Here is a 17,632-nt window from a genome sequence, read left to right on the forward strand (position 1 = left end):
ACCAAAAAATATCTGCAAGAGAAAAGTTTGACACTCAAGGTCCTGCTTCTCGACAATGCTCCTGCTCATCCTCCAGACTTGGAGGATGCATTGTTGGGGCCACTTTTTTTTTTTTTAGGGATATTCCTACATGAGCCCTGAGTTTCTGGCTAATGTACCAATGACATGAAGGAGGAGTTTTCAACCTACCTTGTGTTAGGTGTGCAGAGGTCAATGGTTGAACATAATGTCAGGAGCAAAGGGGGGCCTTTGCCTCTTCGAACACAATTGCGACCATCTTCATCTCTTCGAACTATCCTAAATGCTCTCTTCACCTGTCTGACCAAATTGGGTGTCCAGACCACCTTTGAATCTGAAATTGTAAAATAAATAGCAATTTCAGAATATTCAGTCCATTTATACTAACAAAATTATACATACAGTACTGTAATTGAAATTTTACAGAATGATAAAGGCAATTTAGCAACTTTGTTAAAATGCACATGGGGGAAATACATGAAAATAGGTTAATATTGTTTGTAAGGTTGATGGGAAATGTTTATTACTTTTATGATTTAAAAGATGTATAGCCCTAATACTCCATCCTGGGTGCATTCCACCAGGTAATGACCACAGCAAAAGTTTTCCACGAGGCTCTATTGTCACACAAACTTTTCACATTTTCAAACTTGATTCATCTTTTCCCCCCCCCCTCGTTCCAGGGGTTTTCTTTAAAAGGTCTTCATGCAAATGCCTTGGTTTCTCACAAATGATGGCCTCTGAAATGCTATCACCTGCTAACTCTTTGTTGTGTATCCAAATTAATAAAAACTTTTTAACATCCTCAAGTGTTTGTGTTCTTTGTTTCGGGATTGTTGATATGCCTTTTGCCACTTTAATGTTCATAATGTCCTTTTCTTAGCAAGTACAGTGCATATTGTTGACATAGATTTGTTGTACTGCCTAGCTAGTTCAACAACCCGTGCACCATTTTGATGTTTATGAATGCTCTCTTGTTTTTCCTCTATGGTCATTCTCACATGTGTTTTCTTGGCTTGAACCTTACCACTGGCTTTCTTGGGACTCATGGCAAGATATATCATAACAAATTTTATGTTCAAATAGCCAAAAATCCCAAAACAAATGTAATGCTTTACAAAGAATTCAGGCGCGATACTTACTAGGCAAGAGACACTGGTAAACTGAGGCGCGATCACCATGCCACCACGCGCTAGGTCAGCCCATACGTATATCAACAAACTCCTTTCCCGAGGCAAAGTTTGTAACCCGATTCAAATTTTTCGAAGAAATTAGGCTCGTAACCCGAAAAGTTCATAAATATTCATTCGTAAGTCGAGGTGTCACTATATATAACTAAAAAATTAAACTCAGGATTACTTTCAACCCCCACCCCGTTTGCTCGACTCCATTGCCACCTACCTTCACCCCCCTCTATGATGTACTCTTCCATAGACACCTACCTTTGCCCCCCTCCTCCCCTCTACTCCTCCATCATCACCTACCTTCACACCCCCTCCCTTCTCCTCCTCCATCGTCACCTTCCTTTCACCCTCCTCTATGATGTACTCTTCCATAGACACCAACGTTCACTGCATATAATGCTCCCCTCTACTCCTCCATCGTCACCTACTTTCACCCCCCCCCCCCTCCGCTCTACTCCTCCAGGGTCGCAGACAATTTCACGAGCGTGAGAACTACGAGTTCTCTAACTACTCTCACACTCCTACTCTCTCACCAGTGAGGGGGAGGGAAGGAGGGAGGAAATGAAGGAAGAAAGGTGGGGGAGAGAGAATAGGCAGGGGGGAGGAGGGCCTAGATACATTTCTTCCATATAGATAGGTAGACTGAGGGAGAGCTGCTTGCCAAGAGCCCTATCAGACAGGCTTCCTATTCCTCAACCCTCCCTAATATGCCACATCCTGGTCAGGACAACTTGCTCGAATGTTATTCTTGGTGTGACTCGAGAACTGACCTCGAGGCGGGGCATGGGCATGGATTATCTCCCTGGGGCACGCACCTCCCTGCCCCAGCTCTCTCTCTCTCACATAATCTATCAAGGGTCTAACATGAGGTCATTGTGCCTACCAGAAGCGTATATGTCCAAGGCTGGCCACCTGTCTGGACCATTCAAATGTATAAACACGTAATTAGTCTATTAAAATTATATATAATGCTACAATTATAAATTAATTTGTTCATGGTCATTCGTTTATCAGTATTTTAATATGAGGTATATATACGCATGTATGTATACGTTGACGTACACATATATGATTATGTGTATAGAATGATTATGATTATGTGTAATCATATATGATTATATCTAATGGAATGCATTAGTAAGTGATGTGGTGGAGGCTGACTCCATACACAGGTTCAAGTGTAGATATGATAGAGCCCAATAGGCTCAGAAACCTGTACACCTGTTGATTGACGGTTGAGAGGTGGAACTAAAGAGCCAGAGCTCAACCCCAGCAAGCACAATTAGGCGAGTATATGAATGAATGCACATGTACACTTTCAAATGAATTAAGATACCTTGAGATACACAATGACTTAGTTTAAATAGTTTAAACACATTATGGTACTGATTTTGACATGCTGATGTCTGGAAGGGAGAGGGGGTGTGGGGGGTTATTGTCTGAGGTGGAGGACCAGAGGAGGGGGTCAGTGGAAGGATGGTGGCTGGAGGGATGCCATTGTTCTAATGGTTATGAAAACAATTATTGATGGCAGGAATTCAGTGGGTGTGTACTTCACCCGCACCATCACCATACTGTGCCCTGCTACAACCCCCCCCCCCACTCCACCCATGCTGTGTGCGGCGTATTACACATTATGGGATAACCGACTGTCTGTCCATTCCTGTCTGCTCGTTATGCTGCCCTTCCTTTTGAAAATTGTCTGCTTTATCGACTTCCTTCAAGACCACACATTAGCCTCTTATCACGCCCTCTTACCACTCTCAGGGAGCCGGCTCTTCTATACAATAGTTACCACTCAGTCCCCAAGGTGAAAGTGTGTCCGGGCATATGACTTGTTACGTGTACTTATTTGCGATTCGTTTGGGCTGTCATGTGTGGTGATTAGTGTTGGGTAAGGCTAGGCCAGGTCAGGTCAGACTAGGCCAGGTCAGACTAGGCCAGGTCAGACTAGGCCAGGTCAGACTAGGCCAGGTAAGGCTAGGCCAGGTCAGGTCAGACTAGGCCAGGTCAGACTAGGCTAGGCCAGGTCAGGTCTGGCTAGGCCAGGTCAGGCCAGGCCAGGCTTGGCAGGGTGAGAGAAGTAAAGCGGCAGGTACTTACGTTTCCGAGAAAGTAGCGGCGGTAGTATATTGTTGATTTAGATTCGACGACATCCTGAAGCTAGTTAGTGGCGGCCTCATCGCTCTCGAACTTCTTGTTGTTGTAGGGGATACGAGGCACACCCAATATCCCCCTTACATTGATCACATCGCACACTAATATTTTTACTATTTCCGACACCAGATTTGTCTGTTTCGTATATGTATAATTGTTCAATATTAAAACCACAATAGAATGCTCTAAGTACTTTCGTATATTAATACATCTTCAGAAGGAATGGTTCGCTCTGAAGATGTATTAATATAAGAAAGTACTAAAGGAAATTCCTGTTTCAATTCTTCCTTCGTGGTCTGACACTCTTATTATATATTGTATATACTGAATTATATATACTATGCTTATATATTTTATTAAATATGACCGAAAAAGTAAGATTAATAATTCTAACACGAATTTTCTCAATCTTTCGTACATTATGCTTCACCCTAGTGCCATATCTGAACTTTTTCAAGCTTCGCCTTGTGCTTGACAAGGTACGGACTCCATGCTGGGGCCACATACTCCAGGATTGGTCTTACATATGTGGTATAGAAGGTTCTGAATGATTCCTTACACAGGTTCCTGAAGGCTGTTCTGATGTTAGCCAGTCTCGCATAATCACACACTCACGTGTGTGTGTGTGTAATTACCTAAGTGTAATTACCTAAGTGTAGTTACAGGATGAGAGCTACGCTCGTGGTGTCCCGTCTTCCCAGCACTCTTTGTCATATAACGCTTTGAAACTACTGACGGTCTTGGCCTCCACCACCTTCTCACTTAACTTGTTCCAACCGTCTACCACTCTATTTGCGAAGGTGAATTTTCTTATATTTCTTCGGCATCTGTGTTTAGCTAGTTTAAATCTATGGCCTCTTGTTCTTGAAGTTCCAGGTCTCAGGAAGTCTTCCCTGTCGATTTTATCAATTCCTGTTACTATTTTGTACGTAGTGATCATATCACCTCTTTTTCTTCTGTCTTCTAGTTTTGGCATATTTAATGCTTCTAACCTCTCCTCGTAGCTCTTGCCCTTCAGTTCTGGGAGCCACTTAGTAGCATGTCTTGGCACCTTTTCCAGTTTGTTGATGTGCTTCTTAAGATATGGGCACCACACAACAGCTGCATATTCTAGCTTTGGCCTAACAAAAGTCATGAACAATTTCTTTAGTATATCACCATCCATGTATTTAAATGCAATTCTGAAGTTAGAAAGCATTGCATAGGCTCCTTGCACAATATTCTTAATGTGGTCCTCAGGTGATAGTTTTCTATCTAGAACCACTCCTAGATCTCTTTCTTTATCAGAATTCTTTAAAGATTTCTCACATAATATATAGGTTGTGTGGGGTCTATGTTCTCCTATTCCACATTCCATAACATGACATTTATTAACATTAAATTCCATTTGCCAAGTGGTGCTCCATATACTTATTTTGTCCAGGTCTTCTTGAAGGGCATGACAATCATCTAAATTTCTTATCCTTCCTATTATCTTAGCATCATCAGCAAACATGTTCATATAATTCTGTATACCAACTGGTAGATCATTTATGTACACAATAAACATCACTGGTGCAAGAACTGAACCCTGTGGTACTCCACTTGTGACATTTCTCCATTCCGATACATTGCCTCTGATTACTGCCCTCATTTTTCTATCAGTCAGAAAATTTTTCATCCATGATAGAAGCTTACCTGTCACCCCTCCAATATTTTCCAGTTTCCAGAACAACCTCTTATGTGGAACTCTGTCGAAAGCCTTTTTTAGGTCCAGATAGATGCAGTCAACCCAGCCATCTCTTTCCTGTAATATCTCTGTGGCCCGATCATAGAAACTGAGTAAATTCGATACACAGGATCTTCCTGATCGAAAACCATACTGTCTGTCTGATATTATATCATTTCTCTCTAGGTGTTCTACCCATTTAGTTTTGATTAGTTTTTCCAATACTTTCACTATTACACTTGTCAATGATACAGGTCTATAATTGAGGGGGTCTTCCCTGCTGCCACTTTTGTAGATTGGAACTATGTTAGCCTGTTTCCACACGTCTGCTACGATTCCTGTACACAGGGATGCCTGAAAGATCAGGTGAAGTGGAATGCTGAGCTCAGATGCACATTCTCTCAGAACCCATGGTGAAACGCCATCTGGGCCAGCTGCTTTGTTCCTCCCGAGCTCCTTTAGCATATTTTCCACTTCATCTCTAGACACCTCTATGTGTTCTATGTTGTTCTCTGGAATTCCTATTGTATCTGGTTCCCTAAAGATTTCATTTTGTACAAACACACTTTGGAACTTTTCGTTTAGTGTTTCACACATTTCCTTTTCATCTTCCGTGAATCTATTTCCCATTTTCAACCTCTGAATATTATCCTTTACCTGCAATTTGTTGTTTATGAATTTATAGAATAGACCTGGTTCTGTTTTACATTTGTCCGCAATCCCTTTTTCAAAATTTCTTTCTGCCTCTCTCCTCACTGCCGTGTAGTTGTTTCTCGCATCTTTGTATCGCTGGTATGTTTGGGGGTTCGGCCTCTTCCTGTATTGATTCCATTTTTGTGTCTTTCGGTCTCTAGCCCTCTCGCAATTTCTATTGAACCAATCCTGTTTCCTAGTTCTGCATCTCTGTTTTGGTATAAATTTTTTTGTGCCTTTATCATATATTTCACAAAACTTGCCATACATCTCATTCACTTCCTTGCCTAGCATCAAGTCTGTCCAATTATACTCACTAAAAAAAATTTCTAAGGTCACCATAATGTCCTCTCCTGAAGTCTGGTTTTTCAACTGCTTCAACCTCCTTATTTTCTTCCAGCTTATAACGCATTGCATACTTTATTCCCAAAAAGACATGGTCACTTTTACCCAAGGGAGGAAGGTACTGAATGTCAAATACCTCTTCCTCCTTCCTGGTAAATATCAAATCTAGCATGGAGGGAACGTCCCCTTCCCTCATCCTCGTAGCTTGTTTAACATGTTGATACAAGAATGTTTCCAAGATGAGGTCTACAAATTTACAGGTCCAAAAATCTTCTGTTTTAGCTTCATATGCTTCCCAGTCTATGGATTTCAAGTTGAAGTCACCGACTATCAACAGTCGTGATCTATCGTTATCCGCTCTCGCTATAATCTCTCTCATTATTGTTATAAGACCTTCACGTTTACTATCTAGCTCCTCCTTTGACCATGTGCTGCTTGGCGGTGGACTATATGCATTTATCATCATTAGTTTATCATCCTCATAGCAGATCTCTAGTGCTATTATGTCAACTTCTTGTGGATTGGCAGTCATTATTTCCTTCACCTTTAGGTGTTCTTTTACCAGCACAGCAACGCCACCGCCTTTCCTAATTTTTCTGTCCCGTCTCCAAATTGAGTAGCCCCTTGGGAATATGACCTCATTTAAAATTACATCTTCAAGTTTTGTCTCCGTGAGTGCAACAATGTCTGGTGTCTGCAGCTGTATTACATCACTTAACTCCAGTATCTTCGATCTCACTCCATCTATGTTGGTGTATGCAATCTTCAGGAACTTGTTCCCCCTCTCCTTATTCTTCACTCCCCCTCTCTCTATTGATTTTGTTGGTTTGCCTTTATGTACCACTTTACTGGTTTGCCTACCCCTATCACTTTGTAGAAAAAAGAATTTATTTCTTCTTCATTCCTGCTCTCATTTAAATGTTTTGCCTCGGCGAGGTTCAGTTTCAGCTTCTCTCTATCTTCTTTTGAAAGATCTCGTCTTAACGACCACCCTTTCCCATCCTCATCCCTTTGCAATTTTCTAGCATTCCTTAGTACTTCTTCCATCTGTTTGGCACCGTTTAGGGTGATCCTCAAAGGTCGATCTTTCCCTTTTACGTACCTGCCTATTCTCCTGTAGTCGCACACATTCTCTCTGTTTGTAAGACCTTCCACGAGGCCAACAATTTTATCTACTACTTTAGCTTCTTCTACAGCTCTTTCTGACCTAGATGTTATCGCCTTTTCTTTGCAGCCAAAAATGATCAGGGACTTACTCCGATCAACTGTGTTTTGCACCAACTTCGGGTTAGATGCCAATTCTTTCCTCACTTCTAGCCTAATGTTTGTTTTATCTTGGTTGCTGCAGTGTTTGACTTCCTTTACTGCTTCTTCTATTTTCTCCTTCTCCTTGGCCACTTGTGCATAAGTGAGTTGCATATCTTTCTTGCACTGTTCTATTCCCTGTGTAACTTCCTCCATCTGTGCTGACAAAAGCTGTTTCTCCTGTTGAATTTCCTTGCCTAACCTATTGTAGTCATTTATGTTTAAATTTACTTTAACTTCTTCCAAAGCTATTTTTAAGAGTTTATTTTCTTCTTCCATGGCTTTGCAATTTGTTTCCAATTGATTCTTATCCTTGCGCAAGTCTTTCACTAAACCCTCAAGACATAAAACTTTGCTATTCAAATGGTCATTACTTTCTTTCAATTTACTAATTATTTCTACATGAGAGTTCACTATAGTATCTAAATTTACCAACTTGTTATGTAGACTACTAATATCAATGCTTTCTTCATTGAATCCCTCAAAATCAAGCTCTGTTTTGTTTTTCCCCTTGCCAGTGGCCATCTTGAATGTTCTTCTCTGCACTGTAAACACTAGGGCAACTTTTTCTCATCCGATTTTTCACTTCCCTTAGCACTTTCCTGTTATCTCACCTATTTTTCAAGAGCACTATACCTTTATGTTCTCTGGGACACCACTCACTACCATCAACCTGTACTACAATACTTAGGATTGTTGAAATATGCTGGAGCTCCTCTGCTGCAAGTGTTGACCCTAGGGGTGTCACCTTTTGAATCCAATTGTGATTGAATCACAAGTGTGTGTGTGTGTGTGTGTGTGTGTGTGTGTGTGTGTGTGTGTGTGTGTGTGTGTGTGTGTGTGTGTGTGTGTAAAATATACACTGAGGACAGGCAGCTTGTGCATGTCTATTCGTTAGGTGTATATCGAGGTCCACCTCCAAGGTCGAACTACTGACCAGTTACATCGTCCATCAGTTCTCAATCTGCCACCACCACCACAGATGCCACTACCACCAGTTCCAGAGGTTCATGATCCTGCAGTGCCAGGTCCATCTTCTAGAAGTGATATCCTCTCTCTTGCAGGAAAGCAGAGTGTACCATGGAAAGAATTACCACCTCTTCCTAGTATATCAAAAGCTCATGGATTATACCAGCCAGTGGCTTATAAAGCACAACGAATTTCCGAATCTGTTACTTTTGTGAATCCATATACTCAAGAAGAAGAACGCGAACCATCACTGAAGGAGGTTAAAGCAGATGATACTACCATAACTCCTCATTCGGAAAGGCAAAGGAGAGAGTCCACGTGTCTTTTTTTTCCAGAAGTAGTCAAACCTCAACATGTAAACAAACAAAAACTTTCTGTTGTGTTAGTTTTGTCTTTGTTTGTTGTTGCCCTTGTCATGTTCTATCTTTTTTATTTTCTTTAGATTTTCTTTTCTGTACATTTTTTGTCACTTGTATAGCTTTACATTAATGCATTATACATTACTAGATGACATACCTTTATGCTGTTCTGGTGGAGCTTTTGTAGGCTTAGTGTTGTAGCTTACATGACGTCCTAAATACTTTGTTTGAGGGGAAGATGACAAAAATTTATTGGTGATAAATTATCAGATATCTAGTAAATAGATATAACAATTTTGTTTTCATACCCCTAAGACATATGCAATTCATATTGTACATCTGATTAGGTAGTGGAGAATTAGCCTATACTGTATAGCATAGTTATTATCCATGACGTGCTCATGCAGGTCTAGTTATTGCATGTACTCAATACTTGTTGATATCTTACCCTGTGTGTTGCCTATTATAGATTTCTAAATACTGTTAAATGATATAAAAAATGTTGCTTTATGCATAAGGATGGTGTTGTTTTGATATTTATAGGTCATATGCATAGTTTAATGTTTATATATTTTCTTGATGCTTGTCAATAAATTTTATTGCTGGAAGTGGTTCATTTTTAATTATCTTTATATACATTTGCATATGAAAGAATTGCTCCTCATTGCAATTTTACATTTATTTTTTTATGATTCTCTTATGAAGCTAAAACCAGAAGCGGTGCTCCATTATCAGCATTATCACATCTACTCCGTCATAGTTACTGTCTTTCACTATCTGCCCTCACTGTGGTGCTGATCTAGCTTTTCTCATTGTGGTGCCTATCCCACACACCATGGCCTACTAGTAATGCCACTACTCCGTCATAGCTACTGTCTTTCACTATCTGCCCTCACTGTGGTGCTTATCTAGCTTTTCTCATTGTGGTGCCTATCCCACACACCATGGCTTACTAGTAATGCCACTATGTCTCTCATGTCTGAAGATCCAGAAGAGTAGGTAAATGTGCTGATGCATCTGTGGTTTAATTCAGTTTGGTATTCTTCTTATGTTGCATCTGTCCACATCTGGTTTAATTTGATGTTGGTTGCAACCTGTCCTTGGGATACCATAATACTTGTCACAATGCTCATAGTTCCTATGCTACTAATGCTTAGTTTCCATGTGGTAGATTTACAATTATTAGCTATCACCAGGCACCAACCCATCCTCACATACCATAATTCGACCCATAGTATCCATCCCATCGCCGTAGACACCAGATTAGTCCGGTCAAATTTGAATGCTAATTGTAATTTTCCATTCCCATTTTAGATGGGGCGAGAGTCGCGCTATCTCTCGCCCGAGCGAGAGTCGAAACTTATTTTAGAATTGATATATCTTTGTCCTCCAACAAGATATATTTCCTTTGGTGCACTCACAATAACGAGCATATCTCTGTCTTTCTGAAGGCATATAATATTTTAGGCTTTATAAGCGTATCTTTGTTAATTACACACTATATTGGCAAGTGCGTAGGCTTCTGCATTCCATGACCGACAAGCTACTGAATGCCACTATAAAAACGTATGTATCTTCACTTGAGCTTTATATATGTCTATGTTAAAGTATTTAAAATGAAGCTTATATTTCTATCTTTCTTGAGACATATAAAACATATGTGTTTTTTTATGAATTTACGTGAAATAAGCATTGTTCTGAGAGAGAGTTGCTCTGTCGATCAGTCTGTGCGGGGTCGGAGCTCAGCGATTATTAAAACACATGTATCTTCATTAGAACTTTATATATATCTATGGTAAAGTATTTAAAATGAAGCTTATATTTCTATCTTTCTCAACACATATAAAAACATTTGCGTTTATTAACGAATTTACGTGAAATAAGCATTGTTCTGAGAGAGTTACTCCGTTGCTCGATCTGTGGGGTCCATAGAATTACCCAAATCGGCCCAAATCGGCCCAAAACTACACAAATCGTCCTAGCATTACGTAAGTAATGAAGAAATATATTATATTTACTTACTATAATGTTGGTGCTACACGTAGAACATGATCAAACCTATTTTTACTCTGAAATAATCTAATTTCATAACGAAATGAGACGTAAATATGTGAGAGGTGACGCCATAGGAAGTCGACGGTCCAAGCGACAATTGTGTGGAGCGACTTATCCAAGATATATGGTCGCCCGGAGAGTGTTTGCTGCCATATCAGCCTCCTGTACACAGTGATCCAGTCCTCGTACATACATGTATGTATGAGTGTGTGTACATGTGTATACAACAATAATAATTTTGTAACTAGCGTCAAACACTGTTACTTGCTTAGCTAACCGAACTAGAGGGTTCAGTTCCTGAACCGATTATGTGCCTCTGTAATCCTTTACACCACCGCCCACGGGATGGGTATGGGGTGCATAATAAAGAAAGAAATAGAAGAAATTGAAATTGCATAATACGGTTATTGACATTCAATAATAGTAAGATAAGTTTTGATATTAAGTTTTTAAGTAAGATAAGTTAAGATAAGTTTTAAGTAAGACAGTTTTGATATTCCTAGAGTACGACTTAATCAAACTAGAAATGCTCTACAAATCAAGGGGCCCAGAATGTGGAATGACCTTCCCAACCATGTTAAAGACTGTACCTCTCTCAACCAGTTTAAGTTAAAAACGAAGCTATACCTAATAAATTCCCTGTAACCTACCTTACCCTTCTATTGTCAACCAATGTCTGTTTTTTTTTTTTTTTTTTTTTTTTGTTAAGAGCGCTGTTTGTCGACATAATTGTATTTGTGCTGCTTTTTCATCTATGTTTTCATTTCTTGTTTTCATTCTACTCATTATCCTCAATTAGTATTAAGCTTGTCATTTAAGTTTATCATGCCCGAAACGCTTTGCGTAATAGTGGCTTTAGGCATTGTATGTACTAGCTCTACCTATAAGTCAACCAATCTTTGTAAAAAATTATTGTATGTATGTACCTTATCTAAATAAACATTTTATTTTTTATTTTTTTTTTTTATAAATCAATGAGGACCAAATGGGAGACTAGTGATCAGATGAATATTACAGACTCAAGAGTAGCCTTCTCTTCTTGTATATAAATGAAAAAATAAATTCGTTTGTTTAATTCTAATGCTTGTAGGCGAGAACAGTTGTGAACGCCAGCTAGCGCACAAGTACATGAGCGCCCAAAATACTTTTACACAAAAGACATGTACAGACAGGCGTGTGGCTTCTGACTTCTTTTTTATTGATTAATATTAAATATTAGGCGCTTACCTATAATAGTTATCATTTTATGCAAGTATAACTATCACATAATAAATATAAAAGGAGTTTATCAAAAAACTGACAGAAGTGTTGTGTTTTGTGCGTTGTATCGTGTTTGTGGGCATTCGGGTGTGTTGTTTTTACGCTGGCGGGCGGCGTCCTTACCAACTCCGGATTATGTCTATTACATCACTAAACTTCATTTAATAACTATATGCCTGTTAAATAGAAGATTTTAATTGTTAATAGCATTATATTGTCGTTTTAATATGGAACACGTACACATATGCGAAACGTCTAAAGCTGGTGTCCGAAGTGGTAAAAATATTAGTGTACGATGTTGTCAATGTACGGAGTGTCTTGTATCCGAGTCCATAGGAATTACCGTTTGTCCTGGCGCCATCTATGTTTTGACAGCAGTACTACTAATGTTCCCACGTTATGTGATGATCGCTATACGGGTGTTACGGTCAGTTGCTCTTCTATATATGTTTATGGACAACGTAGGTGATTTGAGGCAATTTGCGGCCAGAGTGAAATAGTATCCACGCGGTGAGTGATGGAGGAGGATATATACTGCTGTGTACTCGACCAGCGGGTGAGAGGTAAGTTATATCGAACAACTATGGGGAATAGATGGGTTATTTTAAGCGTAGAATGTCAGGTAACCGGTAACTACACAGATGGGGTAGTGTTTTTTTAAGTGTTTATTTACTAAAGTGGAACATTACATTATGCCTTTAGCTGAACAAGTCTACTGGTGGGGGAAGTAGACGGGTTTTATGAAAGTATTTTACCTAAATATTTGTATTTGGTTAACTAGTTCAGCCGTTACCAGGGAGGGTGTTCCTTTAATCTAATCTAAAAATTCTAGCCGGACAAAGTGATTAAATAAAGAAATTGAATAGAACGAAGTGGTTTGCCAGGGTGCTTAACATTTAGTTTAGTTCACTTACTATGCAGCCCATCCTTAAAGAATGCCAGTTTATCATATTGAATTTACCGTAGTTTTACTGCATTTAATATACCGTTTTTACCCTATTTAATTATGTCGGGTAAAGGCCGGTCGTGGAAAGTTCCTAATATAGCAAGTTTTAAAGGAAAAGTTTGAGTTAACTTTAACGCTTAAGTTAGTGACCAATTAGCTTAGTCTATTGTGAGGAAAGTTACTAGAATCTAACATTGCAAGTGCCATTTCTCTACTCTTTTTGAGAAACATGACTAGATACATGAATCGCATAGTTTTATTACTAAATGTTCATGGATTAGGTTGCATAGTTGAGGAAATAGTGATAAGGTTTGTGATTTTGTGTACCTTCTCCTCGGCAGAGATTTTGATAGTGGCGCAAAATTGATAGGGCTCGGATCATTGGGAATGCTGACTGAAGTAGATTAGGTCATGGCTATACCAAAGGAAATTAGTATAAATGGGGTTAAGTTGGGAGAAGTGTTGTAAGTAGTGCCTAAAAGCTCTCCTTGGACCTCGGTTATTCGCAAGATTATGGTTTAGACTGCAATAGTTGCAGAATTGGCAAATAAAAAATACCGATGCCCTATAGTTTTGAAATGGTTAAGACTACCAGATGCAGTTTAATGCTGACAAATGTAAGGTTTGGGGGCTAGGTAAAGATGAGATAGATGGTGTAGATTATTAAGAGTATTAAATTTTTTGCAGGTGGTAAATTCTCCCCGAGCTGGCACTCCTCTCCAGCCTGGGATGTTGATTGGTTAGTCTTCAACTGCCTCCCAACATGGTAGTGAGGTCCTGAGCTGACATGCAGTGAGGAACGTGGAAAGCTTCCTGAATTGGCACATGGTATGCCTCCCTTTCAAACCAGCAGGTGGCACAAATGTTCCAGCTAACATCAGAATAGTGGATGAAGCCCACACTAAAATGTAAGTGGTTCAGTAAATGGACACCCCCCCCCCCTCTTGACACTGAACAGTTGGGAGGAAGGGGGGGGGGGGAGAAAGTGTGGCTTATAGTTCTATTGCTACAGAATCTTTTGCCATAAGCCAGTGGCAGTGCCTATATGCACTTGCTATTCAGAATCTCCCCCTTACATAGTTAATTAAAAATGAAATGCTGTAGACAAGCTTAACTTTTGAAGGGGGGGCAACATTTTCGTTGCCATCAAAGCACATCAAAGATGCTCTGAGCTAACTTCCCCTAGTCATTAGTGAATGGTGGCCAGTAACTCTATAGTAGGAACTTTACTGCCATTAGAGTCCATTCCGAAAGTGTGCACTTCTGCTGTATCTGCCAGTTTGCTAGAAATTGAAATTGGCATACTTGCTCAGCAACTACTTGCCCTCTTGTACCATGTTACTCAACCATAACATAACCACCACACCACCCATTCCTCTAAAATAACATCCCATATGATAAAAACTTCTGCTTTTAATAAATATTTCTAATTTTAATATTGGCTTGCATGGTGTATTAATCATTCCTTTGGCAGAACTGTAGCTAAATTGTTCCCACAATTAATCCATTAACAGTACTGTATCAGGTTCATAAAGAAATTTATAATAAAGACCAAGTGTGGTCAAGAGTGCTGCAGATGGAGGAGATAGAACCTTACACCTGCAGAAGTGTGGTGATAACTGGAGAGAATATGGCCTTGTATAGTTGCTAGTGTAAAAATATTACTAAATTTAGTAAAATCGGTCTTGGTAGTATAGTTGGGTTAATTATGAATTTTCAGACTAAAAAGCTTGGTACATAATTCAACAGAATAAATGTCCCCCTAGTAGTAAGCAGTGGTTGCAAAAGAATAAATTTGTATATATATTTTGTATTGCTTTTATTCAAATGTTATACATGGTTAAATTAAAGTTTTTGCAATGTTCCAGAAAAATGTTCATGACTAAAGTTGTTGGAAAATAAAATTTGTATAGCATGTTGACTTGAAATGACTATAGCTTTGTAATTAATAAAGATGGGACAACAAGATAGTGTGCCATTTAAAACAGCAACTGTTAAACTGGTACGAACAAAATGCCATCGCTATGCAAATAACTTTTTAGTAATATTTGCTGTTCACATGACAGGTTGTGGAAGGTCCTGGCAACAGAGCTGCAGGAAAATACTTGCAGATCTACAGTAAGTAGTGTTGTGTACATTGGAATTAGAGGGTAGAAGTTAATTGCTAAAAACCTATTAAATATTAGGGTATGGAAATTGAATGGGTATGGAAGTCTAGGCTTAGGCTAGTGGGTACCATATCTGCAAGTACAGTCCTTTCAGGAATGTATTGAATAGAATGGTATGTTGAAATTGTGAAAATTGTAATGTGGGGCATTAGATCATAAACATAGTAGAGGGTGTTTTATTAATAAAATTTTAATGAAATATAAATCTTGTTTAGTTAACATTAAATGTTTGTTAAATAAGCTTTAATCTATAAATGTATAACACTGTTAAGGGTAATCATGAGTCAAATAAAGTTAATGGTAGGAAAAGTTTTGTTCTAAGTGATGGTATTTTTCCCTTGAAAGTAAAAAAAAATATTCAATGTTTACTTTAGCTTGGTTTTAAATTTATATAGTTTTCCAGAATGTGGTTTGGAAAGTCCAGAAGTCCCTCTGTCAGTTGGAGGAGTTAAACAGAATCAGGTGAGTTGTAGTAAAGGTTAATCTGAATAGATTTGCATAAAAGTAAAAAAATAGTAATAACTTAAACAATATAGCATTGGCTAAAGATAAATGTAAATTGCCATTGAAGTGCAGTTGATAGTTTCTCAAATGACATTTACTGACACTTGGCAAATTGTTGCCATATATATTTATATTGCTAAATTAGATCTTTACTACTGCTAGTAGAATATGTAGGAAAGGTAAATTCCTTAAAGAAATTTTTTCCATCTGAATTTGTAAAGTACTGAATGCTAATTTGAAAAGTAAAGCAAGATTGGCTTTAAATCTGAAATTAATTTGTTGAAATATTTTTTCAGGTGAAAGTGATTATGATGCATGGACTGGCTTGGAGTGAGGCTCCTTTACTCTGCAAAAGGAAATCTACAAAAGTGGGTGAGTTTGAATTTGATGTTTTAGCTATATCAATGACCTAATCTTAATTCTCTTATCTAGTCCATTTATAGGTGTGTAACCATGTCCTACTGTTACAACCCACAGGGATTGATGCAGTTTGTACTGATCCTACCCCATTTCATAAAAGGGGACCAGGCAGTCCTGCAGATTTTCCTGGCATGGCTTTTTCAGAGCTTTGCTCTACTACCCATCTAATAGATGGACTAGATTTGCTTAGGTTTAGGGACCCTTAACAATGGTTACATTGTTAATTCTCACAGGGCTTGTTTGCTGAATGGGTGGATGCATCTAAAACTTTAGTGCCTGGCATGCATTGTACAGTGCTTTGAGTAAAGCATATGTACAATGTGTTGGGGGCACTAAAGTGGATGTAATGCACCCATTCAGGGAACAAGCTCTGCACTGAAATCAGAGGAAGGGATAGGCCTTGCTGAGCCTATCTTAAAAGATAGGATGTTAGGATTTTTTGACTTGTTATTAAGCATTGGTGATAATAAAAGTAGTGTCCCTGTTTAATGTTTATTGTTCTTTTACAGGTGATTGTCTCTGGAGTTGTCTTGGCTCTTCTGTTCATCTAGGAGCATCTGGCCCACAACCTGAAACAGTAATAAATATTAGATGTATTATAAATACTATATGTAAAACTTATTAAATAAAACAATTTTAATGAAACTACTTTATATACCTTATCCTGAAATTATGCTGGAAATTATTGTTTACTACTATTGATGCAATGTTTAAACATCTGAATTTTTTTTACTTTGAAAATAAATAATTGGTAAAATTTACACCTATTTGTAACTTGTTACATAGGTGCATGCAAAATGCATTGAAAAGATGTAAAAGTGGACTACCTATTCAATTTACATAAACTAACAAATATTGCAAATTAGTCTGAAATATTGAAGTGGAAGAAACTTCAGTCAATATTTTAGTTTTTATATTAAAGAATTTAAAGCTATGCAACACCTAAGCTTTGTACAAATTATGATTAAATTAACTAAAGATCATTGTTAAATTTACAAAACATTTGGAAAGTGACACTGAAGCATCTATACAACATGGTTTTCACAAAGTCTTTGGTAACTTAAATTTAATCAAAGCTCTTAAATGATTTGTCTGCCAAACTCTTCAGATATTCTGAAATATTTTACCTAGATTAAAACCATCATTGTTTGAAAGTGCAAAACAGATTACTGTCAATTAGTTTGACCTAACATCTGCAAGGTCCTGAAGGAATGGAATTTTTTTGTAAAACTGTTTGCTAAAAACAAACCCTGCCTAATGAACCTGCTCATTTTTTTTTAGAAATGGTAATTGCAACATTACCAAAGGCCATTGTTTTAATAGCCAAAGTACCAAATGAAAGACCAAGAAGCAACAAACAGGTACATGGTAGAAAGGACAAAAGAATGGTTATGAGGACCCTTTCATTTGTTAAAGAAATGACTGGGGAAAAATGCTGTCATACCACAAGGGGTCATATACATCACTGACATTAATCTAAATATTACCAACCACAAAAATAGCTGATTACGTTATAAAGAATATAATATTGAGGCCTTAAT

At 38.3% G+C, this 17,632-nt stretch overlaps 1 protein-coding gene across 6 annotated transcripts; it reads left to right on the forward strand.

Annotated features, from left to right (window-relative positions):
- The first annotated feature begins 10,147 nt into the window (after positions 1–10,147).
- On the forward strand, positions 10,148–16,736 carry LOC138356379 (uncharacterized). 6 transcript variants are annotated; one of them, XM_069312397.1, is made up of 6 exons: positions 10,148–10,304; positions 13,687–13,907; positions 15,066–15,117; positions 15,563–15,629; positions 15,968–16,043; positions 16,601–16,736. In XM_069312397.1, exons 2-6 carry the CDS (start codon positions 13,889–13,891, stop codon positions 16,714–16,716), a joined length of 330 nt encoding a protein of 109 aa, XP_069168498.1. In that variant the 5' UTR covers positions 10,148–10,304; positions 13,687–13,888; the 3' UTR covers positions 16,717–16,736. The 6 variants fall into 6 exon arrangements, 5 of the variants coding, with proteins under 5 accessions (XP_069168498.1, XP_069168497.1, XP_069168496.1 ...); XM_069312396.1 differs by lacking the exon at positions 10,148–10,304 and adding an exon at positions 10,643–10,988; XM_069312395.1 differs by lacking the exon at positions 10,148–10,304 and adding an exon at positions 10,995–13,308.
- The last annotated feature ends 896 nt before the right edge of the window (positions 16,737–17,632 follow it).

The sequence above is a fragment of the Procambarus clarkii genome, chromosome 72, assembly GCF_040958095.1.
Source record: "Procambarus clarkii isolate CNS0578487 chromosome 72, FALCON_Pclarkii_2.0, whole genome shotgun sequence".
Classification (NCBI taxonomy): domain Eukaryota; kingdom Metazoa; phylum Arthropoda; class Malacostraca; order Decapoda; family Cambaridae; genus Procambarus; species Procambarus clarkii.